General features: G+C 38.3%; 1 protein-coding gene across 8 annotated transcripts in view; it reads left to right on the top strand.

Annotated features, from left to right (window-relative positions):
- The window catches only part of INPP4A (inositol polyphosphate-4-phosphatase type I A), a 43,331-nt gene that overhangs the window by 10,977 nt on the left and 12,815 nt on the right, over positions 1 to 19,539 (top strand). For 2 of the 8 annotated variants that reach the window (XM_064646260.1, XM_064646257.1), the window contains exons 11-21: positions 2 to 110; positions 1,755 to 1,769; positions 4,351 to 4,534; positions 6,036 to 6,254; positions 7,390 to 7,528; positions 10,340 to 10,372; positions 14,482 to 14,654; positions 15,988 to 16,111; positions 16,942 to 17,068; positions 17,486 to 17,626; positions 18,735 to 18,832. In XM_064646260.1, coding sequence (XP_064502330.1) covers positions 2 to 110; positions 1,755 to 1,769; positions 4,351 to 4,534; positions 6,036 to 6,254; positions 7,390 to 7,528; positions 10,340 to 10,372; positions 14,482 to 14,654; positions 15,988 to 16,111; positions 16,942 to 17,068; positions 17,486 to 17,626; positions 18,735 to 18,832 — 1,362 coding nt within the window. Of the gene's footprint in view, position 1; positions 111 to 1,751; positions 1,770 to 4,350; positions 4,535 to 6,035; positions 6,255 to 7,389; positions 7,664 to 10,339; positions 10,373 to 14,481; positions 14,655 to 15,987; positions 16,112 to 16,941; positions 17,069 to 17,485; positions 17,627 to 18,734; positions 18,833 to 19,539 lie in introns of all 8 variants that reach the window. The other 6 variants (XM_064646258.1, XM_064646256.1, XM_064646254.1 and 3 more) reach the window with 5 other exon arrangements.

Raw genomic sequence — 19,539 nt, 5'->3', positions numbered from 1 at the left:
GATCAGAACTACGACATAGTCACCATAGGAGCACCAGCAGCTCATTGTCAAGGCTTTAAATCGGGTGGCTTGCGGAAAAAGCTGCATAAATTTGAAGAGGCAAAGAAACAGTAAGTAGAAATATTTATGTCAGGTGTTATTGTGCCTTTTCCCTCTGTTCCATTCTCAGTGATTTGGAAAATCACTCCATTCTATGTTTTTCTTGAATTGCATTTAATAGTTCTACTATAAAATATGAAGATTTTTCAGTGGGTTTTTTTTTCCAAAGAAGAGGGAAAACACTTTCACCTTTATATTACTGCATTTATTTGTTTACTAATGGGCCCCTTCTAATAGTCTTTTTATGGAGTCTTTAGTTTTCCTGCATACTTGTTGATTCATTTAGTTTAGTTATTTTAGGTGTTGGGTTTGGGCTCTGCCTAATTGTGGATTAGGACATTTATCTGTAGAACCTCCTCAACTGCACTACATCATGCTTTCAACCCATTATTTTCAGTAGACTTTCACCTCTCTCATAATTTCAAGGTCATGTTCCTGAGCTCTCTTTGGTAGGAAACAGCTGTGTCTGATTGGTAAATTCCTTGTTGACAAAGTGGGTTTAGTTCTGGGGCTATTGCTTGAGGCTTTTCTGCTTTGCCTAAAGGTTTATGCACAGATTACGCTTCTGAATCCGGCCTCTGCTCTACAAACAGGATACTTGACCTCCACAGTCCTGTCTTCAGGGACTAAGTGACCTCTCTGAAAGTATAGCCATATGTACTAGAGGAAGATGCAGGAACTTCGAAGGTCACATATGCTGAAGGCAGAAACACACATGGCACCCACTCCATCTCTCAAAGAAGAGAGATTGCTGTATGGGTCTGCATTATTAGAGCAGCAGGACAAGGAGTCACTGTAGCTAGGGAAGGGAGACCTTGATCATGCCCTTCTAAAGAAAGGATTAGTATAATTTGGAGCTGATAGCAGGAGGGAGGGACGTGGGAACCAGGCTCTGCGAACTGCAGAAATAATTTTGGCAATAGAGAAGTGAGTTAACACCATTCTGTGAACATCAGTCAGATATGTACTGATAAAAAGATTGATGCAAAAATATGCCTAATGTAATTATTCCAGGCTTACAGAGTGCGCGCTAGGATAGGAATGGAGGAAACTAAACCTGGAGACACTGGTATGCTAGGCTTACCCTTTCTGTTCTTTTGATACCACTATTGCTTTCTGAAACAACCTTCTTCTGTCACCCTAGCCACCAAAGTGGTCCTTACTCTTGCAATACATAAGTTCCCACAGCTTTTTTGTTTCTTTTTTTCCCCTTTGCTCAATAATTAAGCTGATTGGAGAGCTTAATTTCTATCCAGTACTTTTCCTCTAAGCTTTTCAGAACTATTCCTTCTGGGTCCATGAAAACTGCAGGTTCAACGTTTGAAGAGTAACTTTCATTTTAAGTGCTTCCATGTTGTTATAAAAGCTAGTGTAGTAGAACTGAGATCCATCTCCTCAGTTTCATTGTTACATTCAACTCCTTCTCCTTCCATTGGCATAACTGTGCTTGGTGCATTCACAACATTTCCCCAAAACAACACGTGGGCATCTGGCAATCTGTGTTTTTTTGCTTACAAGTTTAATCTTTATGTACCCGCCTTGTTGAAAAAATGACTCGAATAAGTTATTTCCCCAAATATACTTTGTTTTGTTTCTGCTTTCGGTATTTGCTAACAATCTGCTAATTTTATTTTGGTTTTTTGTTTTTGTAGCAGTTATGAGGAGTGTTGGTGAGTTTTCTGTTTCTGAGAGTTCTATAGAGAGGTTTTCTGTTGTTTGGGTTGTTTTATTTTTCTTTTCTTTGGCAAAGATCTGCTGTGTTTTAAAGTGTGCAGGGCTTTTTAATGTCATGCATCATGGCATCCCTAGTTGTGCTCTAAGTAATTGTAGCTGCTTTGTAGAACATGATGTGTGAATGAATTTCATTTCATCTGCAATGTTTGTTTGTAATGAACAGCTAGCTTCCTGGCTCTCTCTGATCATAAGAAGTTAGAAAACTGAAAATCAGAACATAAGGATTTTATATGTTTTTCTTTTTTACTTCCAGTGGAAACTGCCTGGAATGAGAAACTTTCTGCCAGAGGTGGAAGATAATTGAGATAACTCTATGTATTGTTAAATCTCAATAATGATAGATTGGGCATGGTTTATATTTCTGTAATCCATGTCTTCATTTAAACATTTTTGCTTAACTTTTGTTTATTTTTCTTAACGTTAAGGTATTCAGTGCTATGAAAAGGAAACATTACTTGATGGTTCAACAATGCAGAAGTTCTGCTCTAAATTACTCATATTGAGGTTGAACCCCTAATTCACTGAGAATTTAAGTCTGTGTTACAGTTTGCTGATATAGTACAATGAAAGCTGTTCATTTGCAAAAACAATTGCAGGTTGGAAAGTAAGTATATGTGAACTTTACACCATGAATTTTTCTCCCAATCATCCCAGCAAATGTCTGTGATTAAAAATATAGTAACTTTAATCAAATCTTAATATGTTGCATGGCCTTTCCTGCCAAATATGTCTTTATGCATGTTAACCACACTGTTGTGGAAAGAAATTGCTCAGAGGAATTGTCACTAAAATCACCAGTCACTAGAGAGCACAAATCATGTACAGAGAAAGTCCTAAAAGCTGAGACTGAATTTGCTGTATTGCATAGCAGTTCTGGGGAGTGGTGGTTCTCTGCTTCACTCGGGTGGGTGACCAAAGCACAGACAAGGAAGCTCTTTCAAGAATCACTTCTGCATTACATCCTTTGGAAACAAATCCCTCATCTCTTTTTTTGCAATGGAGCTCAGACAGATACTGGCATTAAGGTTCCCCCTTGCCTTAATATCAGTTAAGGGACAAGAATTGGATTTGTGGCATGATTTTAAAGTGTGCCCCACGCAGTCCTCCTGTCTTACCTCACAGATACGCTGCAGAAATTAATGGCATTGCTCTAGGGGTAGCAGAGGAATTCACACTTCTTGGAGGCCATGATCTGTGGTAACTGTGGCTGGAAAAGAAATGCCTCTCCATCTAGTCTCTCAGCATGGCCCTGTCCATTGAACAGTGCTGAGATTGGTGCAAACAGTAGGTTCTTCTGTGCTGTTACTATGCTGAAGCCATTCATGACTGGGGAAAAAAATAAAATTAAGATAATATACAATTGGTGTCACCTCAGGCTTGATGCCATGTTGTGAATGGGCATCGCACTTGTCACAGCTGGAGCTGATGTAAAGGATACCTTTCCTACTGGGAAGAAAAAAGCCACTATATTGCTTGACAAAGGAGTAGTGATCAGTTGGTTCTAAATAACTAACTAAGAGCACAACTTCAGCCTAAAGTAATTTTCTAAGCTAAAAGGCAGCTTTTGCGAATGGCTTTTCTCAGGTAGGATTAAATCACCCTTTGGAAGTGCTAGTCTCTCTCCAGCAGTTACAGAACATCTGTCTTGGACTGGATAAGCAACTTCTATAGACATCTAAACGTGAAAGGACATAAACTATTCTCCACTGCCAAGTAAGCAGTCTTAGTGGAGCTGCAGTATCCCAATATAAAGATATGTTTTATTGGTGTAGTTTATTTCCCTTACTGTTCGAAAAAGGCTAAAACTTGGTAGTGCTTGATACTGTCACAGATGAGTTTACTATGGGGAGAGTTGTATCATGTCCCTAGTTTAGTATATTAAGTGTGTGCAAACAGAAACTACACCGAGGACAGTTTCCTTGGATTAGCCTGGAGATACATGTTGGTTTTTTACATATCATAAAATTGCTTTTACTGGTGTAATTTGATTTAGGCCTGCAATGGAGAAAAGTATATATTGGATTTTTTTTTAATGCCACGGTGTTTGCATTATGGATCTCGTGGCAATTCTCTGAAGAAGTGAGAAGGAGTGCAGATTTTCTTTTCATAGTGCTATTAGCTATGTGATAAAACAGGTTTGTAAACCTGGCCTTAGTGAAGTATCTGTGTAGTAAGGAGAGGGAGAAGGGGGCAAGCTGTCTCTGCAAACAGCGGTTCTGTATCTGATGGCAAAATCTGTCACCCACATTCTCCTCAGCAAAACTGTCCTTCTGGTGTACAAACTCTGCCCACAGCCCCTTGATATAAATGATTAGTAAATCTGCATCTGAATGCTTTCAGTAAAGGCAGAGAAGGCTCTAGGATCATGTTCCTGCTGTGCAATTGCCCACTCACCTTTCACTGTTGATCGCTAGCTTAGGTAAATTTTTGTTGTCTGCCATTAATTCCCCAGCATGCCACTGTAATGTGCGTACCTCTAGATCAATTCTCCCCCTAAAATCAGTCTTTCTTTTTCAGCACTTCAACAAGTTCCCAGTCTATAATATACATCCCACAGGACATTGTTAGAGCAAAGGAAATTATTGCACAAATCAACACCCTGAAAACGCAAGTCAGTTACTATGCAGAAAGGCTGTCGAGAGCTGCCAAGGATAGATCAGCTAATGGCCTTGAAAGAACACTTGCTATCCTGGCAGACAAGGTAGGAGAATAATTAATTTCCCCACTGAAGCACAGTTTATTTTTTTTCCTGTCTTTAGTAGGATTTCTTAAAACATCTATTTTACCTTGTTCAGTAGTGTGTTGTAATGTGTGCAGTCCTAAATTAAAAAAAACTAGATCAACCTTTAAAATTTCCTGCTTTTATTTAGGCTGTCTCCTACTTTTCACATTCTTGCCTTCACCTCCTCTTGAGAGTGCAGTGGAGAGTGATGTCCTCCGATTCCCTCTATTCATTCATCATATTCCAGTAATGTGCATTCTTCACTTTCTTTTATATCCTTTTCTCCATAACCACCTGGGATGTTTTAATGCTCTGAGTCATCTGTCAAGCAGCAGCAACTGTGCAAAAGTTAGTGAAACAATTCTGTGTTTTTCCACTGGTGAAATAAGGAATAATGGTGACACAGCCTTTGCTTGAATTATAGAGGTGTAAACCAGTTATTTCTTGTTGTATGCTAACAAAAACCAGACTGGACCCACAGCTGAACACAATCTTACAGGGAGAAAAAAAAAAATGCAGTTTTACTGACCCCTTCTGTCCTTGAGGCAGATCTAAACGTTGTAAACAGCAGCAGTGGCCACTCAGCTTACTATAAATTGTCCCAATGGAGGTGATATGCATATAACTTTGTAGAGTGCAAAAAATAATGTGACCTCATGTAAATGTATTATTTATTCACTCTGAGTATAACTGATCTGTGGATAATAACTGATCTACAGCTGGATAATGTGTATATATAACGTAGTAAAGTCCTGTTTCCTTTTTTTTCTCTTATAGACGCACAGGCCACATAGTTTTCATATTCATATAATTTATAGAAATTCTGTAATACGACACCACTAAATAAGATGGGGAACAGGTTGCATTAATTAGTGGTTTTACCTTCAACCCTCTTTTTAAGTGTTGTTATGATTCCAGATGAGATGATGGGGGTGAAGCTTGGTCTCTCTGGTGCGGCAACTCTTGTGTGGGGTGTAAAAACTATATAATCATAGAATATATTGACTTGGAAGGGACCCATCAGGATCATCTTGTCTAACTGCTGGCCCTGTGCAGGACACACCAAGAGTCACACCATGTGCCCAAGAGTATTGTCCAAACACGTCTTCAACTCTGTCAGGCTTGGTGCTGTGACCACTTCCCTGGGGAGCCTGTTCCAGTGCCCAAACACTGGACATGTGTCTGCACGTTGTTCTAAGCTTTTGTCAAATGGAGAGCGAAGTGCAAATAAAGGTGAACTGCACATTCCTTAGTGAAATTTTCAAAAATTGCAAGGTTAACGTAGTAGTACAGACTCTGGAAATGCACCATTTGTGTTTTGGGATCCTATACTGTGTTTTAAGGACATTCTGTAAAATTTTTCTAAAGGTGCCTTTTACAGAATACTCGTCCTTTTTTGCTTTCTGTGAAAAAATACAGTATAAATTGTGTATGGAATAATAAAAAGTTTTTGAAATGTGGAGGTTTTATTGCTTTTTAGACCCGGCAACTTGTCACAGTCTGTGACTGCAAGCTGTTGGCAAATTCAATACATGGACTGAATGCTGCAAGGCCAGACTATATAGCTTCAAAAGCATCTCCAACCTCTGGAGAAGGGGAACAAGTCATGCTGAGAAATGATCAAGATACACTTGTGGCCAGATGGACAGGAAGAAACAGCCGATCTTCTCTGCAGGTGGATTGGCATGAAGAGGAATGGGTATGTTCCCTTAGTGGAATGATGAATACTTTCTTCTTTTTACTTTTGTTTGCTATGTTCTTCTTTGACAAGCTCTGTAGCTGCTCACCAGATATAGGATCGATATTTAGGAGATTGGTCAACTAGCGAAAAAATGGCCTCTATCCTATGCTCAGTTACTCCTTGGTGTGGGAATACAAACAGACCTTAATAAATATTTCTGGGTCTCCTAAACAGTGGAAATTGTTACAGTGGGTGCATAGCTTCTTTGAGATCAGTTCCAAGGGAAAGTAAATAGCTTTTAAAGTAAAAAAACCTGACCATACTACAATGGGCTTTTGCACTTCTCCAAAATAAGATGTGTTTTGTCTGTTAGCTATACAAGTCAGCCTTCCTATTTGTATTCTCGTCTGTTTATAACTTGCAGTCTGTCACTGTTCTGGCTATGAAGAGCATTTTAAAACTGTTTGCACAAAGTATTCAAATGGTTTCCTTACCACCCTGCCAGTCAAAATGAGAGTTGGACTGTGTAAATTCTGTCATTGTGAAATATAAACAGAAATTAATTAAATCTCACAAATAGTTAGGATTAATTAAAACAGTTATGAATATTGTGAAATACCAATTTTTAAAAAAGATCCAATTCATTTTGGAAATGGTTCGTTGCTAGTTTCAATTATTTTGGCATACTTTGACTTACAGTCCAAGTCACAGTAATGAGATATGAATAAAGCTAATTCAGTTATTTAGACAGTACTATAATACAGTAATTTTATCTGTTGTTCACTGAGTTATATAGAAAAAAAGATGTGTGATTGTATACAATTATTATGTCAAACACAAATTTCAAGAATAAACAATAGTGCCAATTGGAAATTGGAATAACATTGCAGGAAGAGGCACCTAAAATTGTTTGGCAAATAAACTTAGAAAATAGCTTTGCAATTTAGCACGAGTCATGCCACTACATATTGTTGGCATGCTGGTATACATTATGTATCCATAATTTGTGTGTGCACTTGTGTAACCATGATAGCCCAGAGGAGATTTTCAGAGGATTTGTGACTAGAATCATAAGAGGAAATATATTACCAAGGGATTTGTTACCCAATGTCTCTTTTCTTTTTAAATTGAGAAGGAAATGTTTTCTTTTAAGGAGAAAGTTTGGTTGAATGTCGACAAAAGTCTAGAGTGCATTATACAGAGAGTGGACAAACTTCTCCAGAAGGAGCGCTTGCAAAGTGACAGCTGTGAAGATGTTTTCCAGTGTGACGTCAGCAGTACTAGTAAGAAAGGTAATCGGGACACTCGTGCCTACTGGATAAATCCAGAAGATTTAAATGAGACCTCATCATCCTCACCACCTTCATCATCCTCACCACCATCTTCATCCACACCATCCTGTGCATGCCATTCCCTCAGAAAGACAAGTGCGTATGCCAGACACTGCTTGTCACTGCTGCTCTCTTACTGTGCGCTGGCATAATTCCTTAGCCTCCCTTACATCCCTCCATGTGTTTTTAGTTCAGTGGTGGTGTTAAGCAGTGATGTAAGGCAGAAAGGGCTCTTTGTGTACTGGGCGTGCTAAGCCCATTACTTATTTTGACATAAGTGGTCTCAGTGAAATCCTTGCCAAATCCATTGATGACCATGGCATTTGGCTTTCACTCTGGATGTTTTAAGGTGGTAAAACAGCTGTTTGGGTTAGCATATGTCAAACACCACCTCTAGCAGCTTTCCCGTTGGCTTCAGCTTCTTTGCAGCAATCAAAGCTTATTATAGTGAACCTCTTTAAAAGATAAATAGAACATGAGAGAAATGCAGGCACTACTGCAAAAGCTATGGTCCCAGCTGGGCTGCCGAAGCATGGGAGGGAGCCAAGTAGTCCCATTAGGTTGAGTTGAATTTGGATGAACTTACTGGATTTCAAAGCAAGTTTTAGCAAAAATTGTCAAGAGCTGTGTTGCTGAGGCACTCAGTTATTTAGACTTCTTGTATCTGGAAGGTAGGAATTGGCAGTGCAAGCTCTCAGTGGAATAATCCAATCTAAATTTGAGCTAAAAGTGGGTGCTGGATTGAACCCAGCATAAGGTGGTGAGCATGTGAATGAAAAACATCTTTATCAGTTTAGATTGACATTTCTGCAGCTGTGCATTAGATTTCATAATTATGTCACCTACTTATATATTTGTTTGACTTATTCTCACATTCTTTACACGTGATCACTATGACTCGGGCACTTAATAGAGCAGATGGGCAAAGTAAAGCTTTAGAAAGATTTATCTGTGTTTTCATTTCCTTTTTCCTGTTCTGTCTTATCATTTGATGGCCCTTTGTCCCTTATGTGTGAATGTGACTTCATGTCCATCCCATTGTTAGTGTCGCAGTGCAAGGCAGTACCTTAAGAAAAAGAAAGCAAAATAAATGTTAATGTATTTTTGTGTAGCTTTGCACATGATACATACAGTTTAGTCTCTTAGAAGACGGTGTTTTTCTAGATTAGACTGACGTTTTTGTGTATTAAAAAGGAATAGGAGAGTTGGTTCTTCTTTCAGAATATGTACTCAATCTTTGACTAAATTTCTTCTACCAGTTTGGTACCTATAAATGTTTTTATTTGCTAGTTAGTTTACATAAAATTTTATATGTATGTACATGAAAGTTTAATCAGTAACCTTCAATGTTCATGTCAGTGATTAAAAGTTGTGGATTTAAAATTTAAATATTAAAAAGAATAGAAAAAATCTGTGATGGGTGATATCAGAAGCTTTTCCCAAGAGAATTTGATGCTGAAAACATCTTAGAACAATAATTTTCTTTCATTTTCAGTGGATATTTTAAATCTGCTCTGGATCTTGACATTTAGACTGTATGAATGTGGAATTGGCTGCATGTACCCACCAAAGGTTTTGTTAGTGCAAAGAATTTCTTTAATCTTTCCCTGCTGTTCATGCAAAATAGGCAAAAAAAAGCTTTCCATTTAATTGACAGAACCTGGGGCAGAAACATTAAATCAAGAAGTGTGCCCAGTTTTAAAGCTAAGGGACTTGCTGCCATTTCCCAGTGCTACCTAATTGTTAGGAATCTCTAAAGTCTGACTGTCAACCAATGTTGAGTGAATTTAACTTAAAAAATCCCGAAGAGGGAATCCTGTTTCTTAGGTATCTGGTGCAAACATTGTTCATAAGTCTTAATGAGCAATCTGAGTACTTGATCACATTCTCATCAGGTGTAGTTCCTAATTAATGCTCAGTATTTTTGATGGAGGAACAGGTTCAATACTATGAAAAAAAATTATCTTAGTAGATAATAATATCACTGGGAATTTTTCCATTGAGTTACTCTCCTTGACTCCAAACCTAACCTGATAAATGGTTTTAAACTAAAGGAGGGTTGATTTAGACTAGTTGTAAGAAACAAATTTTTTTTATGATGAGAGTGGCAAAACACTGGCAGAGGTTGCCCAGAGAGGTGGAAGATGCCCCATCCCTACAAACATTCAAGGTCAGATTGGATGAGGCTGTGAGCAACCTATGTAGTGGAAGATGGCCCTGCTTATTGCAGAGGGGTTGGACAGCTTGATCCTCCCACTGAAGTGAGTGTGGAATACTCATAGACTTGGTTGTGTTAAATATTTCAGAAATTGTATAACAGAATTTTAACTAAGGTAGCAAAGTACAGTTTCTTTATTACTCTTTCAGTGTGGGTTCTTTAATGTCATTTTCTGTTAAGTGCATTGAACTTACTGCTAGTCTTTTGCTCTTCTGTTTAGCAGCCTTACTGCCAGCTTATTCTATAATTGCAGTAAACCAGTGGTTCTCAAATTGTGCCCTGTGGATCACTGGGGATTGACAGGTAATCCACAGCGAGCTAGCAGGTACTGGCTTTCCTCCAAGTCCCCATCCAGGTGATCCTCTGATCAGAAACAATGGAGTGGAGGAGACAGCCCATGCCCTTGGTGCCTGTGGGCAACCAAGTATTTCTGCTGAGCTCCTCTTCACTCAGTGGAAGTGTTTGAGAACCCTGGCGTTGAGCATTTGAGTTGCTTATATTTGACTGTGTTGCTGCTCCTTAATCATGCATGTTGCCCCTCCATTTCTGTGCAGATTGCAGCCCCACTCCGGAAGAATCTGGCCCAGGTATGTGCATTCATGGCTTCTGCTTCTTCTGAAAATTGCAGGGGTTTGTTCACAGTTAACTGAACAAGTGCCTTGCTGTTAAGATTGACCATTCTGAAATGGTAATGCTCTGTAATGCCACATGAGTTACTTCAGCTGTTGAGAAGTTATTATTTCCTAAGAGTACAGGGGGCATATGTTAACTTCTCATGTCCAGGTATGTGAGAGCACTTGTTCGTGGCCTCTTTGGTTTTTCCAATTGATGTGTTTTAGCAAATGGATGTAGGTGACAACGGTTTGAGGCCTGTTCCAAATGTCATTGAAATCTGTGGAAGTCTGACATCTCAGACATTTCAGACATGCCCTTTCATATGTGCTGTTGAGCTGGCCTTTCTGAATGAGAACTTGAGCAGAACAAGGAGCAGCCAAAAAGGCTGATGGAAAATCTCTGTTGTGGGTACGCACCAAGCAGTGTTGGGCATAGCAAGTCAAATGTTTCAGAATACAAAATTTAGGTGTCTTGTCCCACTGTTAGCCTTCTTTCTTCTGTCCTTGTACTTCCATACACATTTACAAGGTCTGAATAATATACCTCTTCAATACCACTCTCTCCTGGACAGATTTCTGTAGTTTCTTCCATTTGAGAGTAGTTTAATCTGAGTTCACTTAAGGTTCAGTCTTTGAACTGTTACAGTGTGGGCTCCTGGGTTTAGTGTAACCAAAGGGAAATAAAGCCTCAGTGCAGTTACGATTTTTGTTTTCACAAAATATATTAAAGTTGTTTTCAGCTACCCACCGTTTTCTTCTATCATTGAGAAAATATTTTTAATCAATAAAAGACTTCACAAGTTTTTAATTCTTGGAACATCACTTTAGTTTTTGCAAAATATGAATGTGGTCCATAAATATATGCTATTTTTTTACTTTTAAGATGAGTAATTAAAAGCAGTCAGGTCACTCCAACTTGGTACCCACATACACCCAAACCTGCATATTAAACTTAAGTGGCTGAAGCTGCAGTGTGTAATGAAACACTTAAGTGCCTGTTTAAGTGGGTTGCTGATTATACTTTACTGGATCAGGGATACGTAACTACCACTTATTTAATAAGTCTCTTTTTTAGAGATCATGAGTCATTGCAGCCTTGACCTAGATCAAGGGCAACTGTGGGTAGACAGTACTTTGATTTATGGATGCTAGGGTTTTTTAATATGAAAAGACTAAAAATATCTTTTCAAGTCTCTGTAGGACAGATGTTTTAATAATATTTTATTTCTCTGTAGAGGAGAGACCCTTTGGGGGCAAAAAGCAAAACCGTATCTCTCTCTTCTTCCCTCCTTCCCTCACCCCCACCCCCTTGCCCCTTCCTTCAAAATGCCACATTTGAAAATGTACTTTAAGGTATGACTTTGGTCAGCAGCAATCATAAGAAAAATAGCAAAAACTTACAGGACCGAGTCTGACCCTTAGTTAACAGCCAGAATTCAGTTGCAGTTGTCTGAGTGGAGACTGCAGGATTTGTCTACTGCTGTGCAACATAAAATGTTTAAAGCAAATGACAGGCATCCTGATGTTTTGTGCAATGCCGGTTTTTAAATGGAGTAACTTACAACATAAGCTAGAAACCTCTGATTAAAAAGCAGGATTTGTGTCCCAGACATACCAACAGCTAGCTTGGACTAGGTCTCTGGCTGTTGTATATCTGTAACACCTTGTTGCATCTCCATTGCTTCAAGCCCTATGTCAAATCATCTTATCTATGCATCTGCTCAGTGGAGTCTATAATAGTTTTTAAAAGATCATCTCATAGAACATAACAGCAGAGCCCAGAGTAGAGTTCATATTAGAATTAGAGCCTCGTGCTGTTCGAAGGTGCCATTGATTGATTTGATAGAAAATACACTTTTAGTAATAAAGTTCTGGTAGGAAAATTAATGAGGGGAAGACAGAAGAATAGGAGAATCCTGGTGAAAGCTGAACACTCAGAATTCTTTCACAATTATTGAAATACTGAGAGTGAAACGTTCCAATCTGATTTGAGCCTGGGAGTGCAATTACTTTTATTCCTGTCAACTACTATTCTGTCAACTACCATTGACTAAAAAATTAGAAGAACACAGGTGAAGTAGGTAGCAAAAAGCATTTAGAATTTTGCAGACTGATAAGGGTTTAGTTTTTTCATGGCTAAAATTTTAAACCAAGAGAATACACAACACAGGATTTTTGCTGACTACCCCAGATGAACCCCTGCATAGAATGTGACTGTTGGGACAAAAAAACATCTTAACAATTGCTTTATCTTCACCAGTGCACTTTGTGATTACCACAGGTAAACATATCTTTCAAATGAAGTGCTGCCAGACACACTACAGTTTTAAATCTGCTCTGAGTTAGTAACTACAAACATATATGTACATCCAGGCAATGAGATGATGATGATGATGCCCTGAGAGATATTTTCAGTTCTTTTTGTCATTCTCATTTGCTTATAGAAAAGCTCTAAAATGCAGTAAGAGAAACACTGTTAGTGTCATCTCTGTTTTGCTTTCTAAGTGATCACAGGGCCATGTTATGACATCTGACTAATTTTGAGAGAAAATACTTTATAAAACACAAGCTGTAATTCCTTGCCTGTTCTTTTGATGTTTCCTGCTTTTTTATGGCAATGGAACAGAGCCAAACAAATTCCCCTATGTGTAGTTTATGAGGTTATCCATCTACCACATAGAACCAAAGCCAAAAGGATAGTTTTGTTAATCTTGTCAGTTATGTTTCTGTTAGCAGACTTCCAGAGTTCCCCTCTTTGGCTGGTTATCAAAGAAACATTGTTACTAACTCTTAGTCCTGCCTTTGAGTCAAAATCTCAAACAACTTCCTTTCAGGGGCTTGAAGTGTCTCATTCATGGAGGTTTTGATCTGTACTTTGCCCTGTTCCTACAGCCAGCTGGGCTGGGAGTTGTGTGTGTTCTGTTTGTGAGCTCCAGTGCTTTTTAAAAATAAAACACATTGTTCTTCCCCTTAAAAAGAGAAGTGTTCTGTTTCAACCTTACATTAAGGAGGGCAAAACCAAAGCACTGTTCTATTTTCTTTTTATATTGCAGAGAGAATGGGTTTTGGTATGGCATCTGAATAATTTTTTGTAAACTCATGGAAATATTTTTTTAAATTGGTGGTAAGGCAAAAGATGATAGAAGGATAGAAAAGAAACTGAGCATGTGGGATATTTTAAGGGAGAGCAATCTCTTAGGGAGAAGGAATGGCACAATATTTGGGGTACTAAAATAGGACTTGGGCAACCCAATTTCATTTCTGTTTTTTCTGTGTAGGACCTTGAACAGAATCCCTCTGGGTCATATAATGTATTTCAGTGGAAGAAGAGCTCCAAAATACTTCCAAGGATCTAGATGACTCCTGTCTAAATCACTGTATTTAGTATTTCTTGTTAGCTCCCTCTAAGCCTTTAAAACTAATCCAGAGACAAAAAACACTTAAAAGAGTACCTACATGAATTTCTCACCTCTCTGTCTTATTATTCTTATGCTACAAATGGGAGATAAGCAGTCTTGCCTCACTGAGGTGCAATAAGGATCAGTAAGGTGGTGAGGCAGTTGAATGATATTCCTATGAGTCCACAAAGGATTCAAAGGCAAGATATTTGGGAAAAATCTCATTGACAGAAATGGCTAAGCAGATGTTCACTATTTCTGTAATCCAGTGGACTCTATGCTGTCTGTCTTTGTATGCGCTGTGAAAGGGTGTGTTTGAACATGAACATGCAGTTATATACACTTCTGTATTCAGTTATTCATGTTTCTGTTATGATTTCCAAATCAGCCATTGATCAAATCAGCCTGTTCTGTGGGCACAGATCTGGGAACTTTTACATGGTCTGGAAAGTCATAACAGCCTTACAGAGTAAAATTCTCCATATTTTCCTCATGCAATAACTACTCTGTAAGATTACTGAATTATTACCAAGCATGAAATAACCATCCAACCAAAACAAAATGAGCTCTAAATATGAATTATCAACAGCTTTGACTTGCAACAGGAAGTTTCTTCTCAATGTGTGTGTTTGTTTCAAATAAAAGTACTTCCAGTGCTGCTAATTTTATTTTTCTTTTAAGCAGGTGAATGGAGTGAAGCTCTTTATCCTTTGCTGACCACACTCACCGATTGTGTAGCCATGATGAGTGACAAGGCAAAGAAAGCCATGGTCTTTTTATTAATGCAGGACAGTGCCCCGACAATAGGGCTCTGCCTGAGCCTTCAGTATCGCAGGGATGTTGTCTTCTGCCAAACTGTAAGCAAGCAAATATGCGTGATTTGATTGCACTTCCACACGCAGTGGGATTTATATGAAATTTGAAAGATTAATGTTTTCAGAACTTTTCAGATCTCTTCCTGGGTTTTGCAGTGTGACCTCCCCTCACAAGTTGTGCTATCCTGTCCTTACTGGATAGCACTTATATTCATTTGACAGTATAATAACTTACATGTCCCCTTGGATGTGTATTCATCATTTTTTAAAAACTTATTCCAGAACTAGTGAAATATAGTGCTGTCTACGGATATAACCTTTGCCTTTCAATGTCACCAAACTAAAAGCAGAAGTAAGATGTGAAAGAGGGGGGCAAAAAAGCCCATGAGCAGCAAGTGTAGTCCCTCAACTACCTTTTGTTGTTTTCTGCATTGAGAAAGCAAATAGGACATATTGCATCTAAGGAGAGAAGTCCAGCTACAGGGAGAGAAATGAGTTCTGATTCTTTTTCCTAGAAGTTCTGTTTTTGGAACTGCTGGCATCTCTTGTGTCAGGCACTGACTGGCAGGTGTCTGCACTAAAAAAACTTCCGTATTCCTTTTGCCCACTTTCTTCCTTTGCTTCTGTAGTGCATCTACTTCCCTGTGAAATCAGTATCTCATTCATTCATTTCAAACAGTTTATCTCTTGGATGTCATTTGGCAGGGCTTTTGTCCCAAAATGTAATATCAAAAATGTAAAACAAGTGACAGGACAAGAAGAAATGGCCTCAAGTTGTATCAGGAGTGGTTTAGATTAGATGCTAGGAAAAATTTCTTTGTGGAAAGAGTTGTCAAGCACTGGAACAGTCTGCCCAGGAAAGTGGTGGAATCACCATCCCTGGTGAATATCTTGTAACACTAGAGTTTAAATCTGCATAATGCAAACAGATACTGCATTTTTAAGCTTTCTCAAATGCCATTCTTAAAAAAAAAATAATTTATTTATACTATGAAAATTTGTGGCCTGGAACCAGGTGTGTCGATTTTCTATCTGAGAATAAAACAATTCACTCTTTTGTGATTCGTAAGTTGTAGGCCCTACCACAAGTGATTGTGTCCTGAAAACAAATAGATGCAAGATATACAGCAGTCCCATTTTGAGAAAGCTTGTGAGATGAAAGCAGAGTGTCCTGAATCTGATTTTATGAATTTGTGGGGGTTTGTTGGTTGGTTTTCTCTCTTCAGCAGGGAAAAGAAGAGTGATGTTTAAGGGAAAAGAGCATCTGTCAGACAGATTTTATGGCACCTCTTATAAGTGATACTGTTTTTGTATGGGGCTGAAGTGCTTTTTTTGTCTTGAATCACTTCATTCTTGTCTGTTTTCTCTCTCACAGCTGACAGCTCTCATTTGCGGTTTCATTATCAAGCTGAGGAACTGCCTGCATGACGATGGATTTCTAAGACAACTCTACACCATTGGCTTGCTGGCACAGTTTGAGAGCCTGCTGAGCACTTACGGTAAAGGCACGGGGGCCAGTGGGTGTGATTATATGTAGAGTCAGAAAATTCTGCATTGAATTGGCTATAGCAAAATAGGAATGTTTGGGACAATCTGCAGCTCAGCTACAAAATGATTTTGAAAACTGAAATGCAAAGCTGGATTATATCTGGGAGTAATTAATTAGCTAACAACTCTGAATTTCTTTGCACTTACTTGAATTACTTCTAAAAGATAAAGTGTACTTGTCTTATAATGTCAAAGGTTTAAGAAAGACTAAAACATGTCACAGTGGTATTTTTTTCCCAGAAAATAAATGGATTAAAATTCTGGTGAACTGGGAGAAACTGTGCCCAAAATATACTTTTTGAATTTTTTTGACCTTCTGTAGTCTTACAGTACAAAGTGAGGTTGAAGAGAGAATATAAAAAGGAAAAGCACTTCAAAGCATTTCACTCCTGTGTTTGAACAGCCATCTGGATGCCACTTAGGGAACGCTTTACCTGTCAAATCCAGAATACCTTGTAGCCTTTCTGACACGAAGGGTGTCATGGCTCTGACAGTGCTGAGAAGTACTTACTAATATTATCTAAATTGGAAAATCAGCATGTAAGCTACTTGAAAAACAGTCATCTGGACTGCTGTAGATAACTGGTGTTTTCTAAGCCTGCTGAGCCACAAAGTCAGTCAGGACATTGTCTGTAGGTCAAGGGGGAGGCCTGGGCTGTATGACCTCTTCGTCTGTGGAACTTCTTAATGGAGTGATGACCTACTGTCATCATCAGATTGATAAAGGGAAGTTGTACATAACAAATAATGATTATGATTCACTTTTTACTCTTTGATTTAGGTGAGGAGCTGGCAATGCTGGAGGACATGAGTTTGGGAATCATGGACTTGAGGAATGTAACCTTTAAAGTAACTCAGGCTACATCAAATACATCTACTGACATGCTGCCAGTCATCACTGGGAATCGGTAAAAAAAAAATCAAATATACTTTACTCTGGATGAGATGGAGATATGCCAAAATTTAGCTTTTTCTACCCAAGTTGTAGGACAGCTGCTATATTAATGAGCAAAGCAAAAGCAGCTTTTGTTAGGAAGTTAGCAAAACTAAATGTCCATGAGGATGTAGTATCAACATTACAGGTTGCTGCAGGTTTATTTTTTGAACTAGACTAGATCTTCTGATTGGGAGCAAGCTGTAGCAGTTCCTTAAAATCAGTATTGATTGATACTTGGTTTTTATTGTGTTATACATTTGTTATTTATTTATATATGAACATAATAGTTGTATTATGTTCTAGATGTTATCCCTCTTTATGTAAATAACATGTTCTTGGAATGTAGCTTTTTGATCTTTGTGACTAATAGCTGTTTACTTCTTTTCAGTGATGGATTTAATGTGAGGATCCCTCTGCCAAGCGCCTTGTTCGATTTGTTGCCGCGAGAGATTCAAAGTGGCATGTTACTGAGGGTTCAGCCTGTTCTTTTCAATGTGGGAATCAATGAGCAGCAAACCTTAGCAGAGAAGTATGTATTTAGTCATGCAAGCTCAACCTTAATGGCAGTTTGGCAGTGGAACTGTGTTGCTCTGTAATTGCACTGTTACATTACTAACAGTGATTCAGTTTCTCCAACACACAAAAAAGGGAATAACAAATGAAGCTGTCAGATGCCAAATAAATGAAAGGAGGTCCTTCTTTATGTACCACGTAGCTGTGAAGCTTCTTACCTCATGGGTTTGAGACTAGTGCAGGTTTATGTGGTTCAGAAGTGAATTTACAGATGAGTAAATCTGTCATGGGCTATTTAACACAGAGGTGCTGCTTGTGACTTTATACCTCTGTGAGTAAGAGATCATTCTGAGTATTGCTGTGTATTTGCTCTCTTGGTTTTTCACTGTCCTCTAGACTCCCTCTTCTGGTCACTGTCAAAAACCTGGATAATGGTCAAGATGGACCTTGATTTTAGCATATCCTTGTAGTGTTTATATAATGCAAAATTGCTTTTGTAAAGCTGAAAAATATGTAATTATATTTGCTATGGAAACTGCTCAGTTTTGGAAGAGCCACCAGAGCTTCCCGCTGTTATGGCCATATCCTTTAAAGAATACATTGACAGAACACTGCTCTAATGGAGAACTCCAGTGAAGTCAGGCACATGCATATTGTGACAGCAGCCTTGGTACTGGCGTGGAATATGCACTGTGATGGTGGGCAACTAGAAGAAGTCTAACAAAAGCATTCCAGCAATTACTGTTGTCCTATATTGCCTATAAAGGTGACTAGCACAGATGTCAGCAGTCTGTGTGCATATCTGTGTGTATATATATATATATATATATATATATATATATATAGTTAAATGAGATTAATCAAGGCATTGTTGACAATATTTATTACATTTTTTTTTCACCTTCCTTTCCTTTTTTCCACTCACACCCATGTCTTTTCTTCTTCTGTAATACATTATTGCAATACTTCTCTGTTACACTCAACTCTGCCCTTGAATGGTTAGGAATTCATGGGATGAATCTTTAAACTTTTTCTGGGAGTCACATTGTCAAGTGTAGTTCCTCTGAAGAAGAGGAGAAACCTTTTACTTCGGGCTTAATTGTTCCTTTCTTCACTTTTTTAAGATTTGGAGACACCTCACTGCAAGAAATAATTAACATGGAAAGCTTAGTGCGTTTGAATTCGTACTTTGAGCAGTTCAAGGAAGTTTTGCCTGATGATTGTAAGTATTTGGTAATTAATGACAAATTTGGTTGAACAGCACAATTCAGGCTGATTTTTTCATTTGTTTGCTTTATGTTAGTTGTTTAAATGTTGATCATACAGCAGCATTAGTAACCTCCAAGAAATGATGCAACTCTATTTCGCCAGGTCACCTTGTCAATAGAAGATCAGGTTAGTCTAACATATTGTTTGTTGTGAGAAGATAAGTAGTCCAAAAATATGTATGTTACCCATGTAGGGTTCTTTTTCTCACATAATATGTATGTTACCCATGTAGGGTTCTTTTTCTCACATAATCATTTCTAACAGTGAATACCTCTTATTTGTTCAACCACAGCTTTACTTGGTGTTCTCTATGGTTACCCCTTCAGAAAAAAAAACCAAACAACAAAATAACAAAGACAATCTGTTTAATACTTGTAGTTGATTTTCTTGAGAGTCTTGCTACATTTGTAAGAGATCATGTGTAACACTTGAACATAGAAGACGAGGTACTCTGAAAAATTTCAACTGCTTTATTTCTGCTTAGTGAAATATTAATAAACAGATATGACAATGCAGTGTCCTGTCAGAGTGTTTCTTGTAACTGACAGCTGACCAGCTTGCAAATTTAAAATTGAAAATGTGAGCAGAATAGAAAATAGCTTCAGAGTTTCTGTCGAGACACACTGTCGAGACTCCTGTCACCTCTGTGACACACAAACC

Source organism: Pseudopipra pipra, chromosome 2 (genome assembly GCF_036250125.1).
Source record: "Pseudopipra pipra isolate bDixPip1 chromosome 2, bDixPip1.hap1, whole genome shotgun sequence".
In the NCBI taxonomy this organism is placed as follows: domain Eukaryota; kingdom Metazoa; phylum Chordata; class Aves; order Passeriformes; family Pipridae; genus Pseudopipra; species Pseudopipra pipra.
This window is presented reverse-complemented; position numbering and strand designations above follow the sequence as displayed.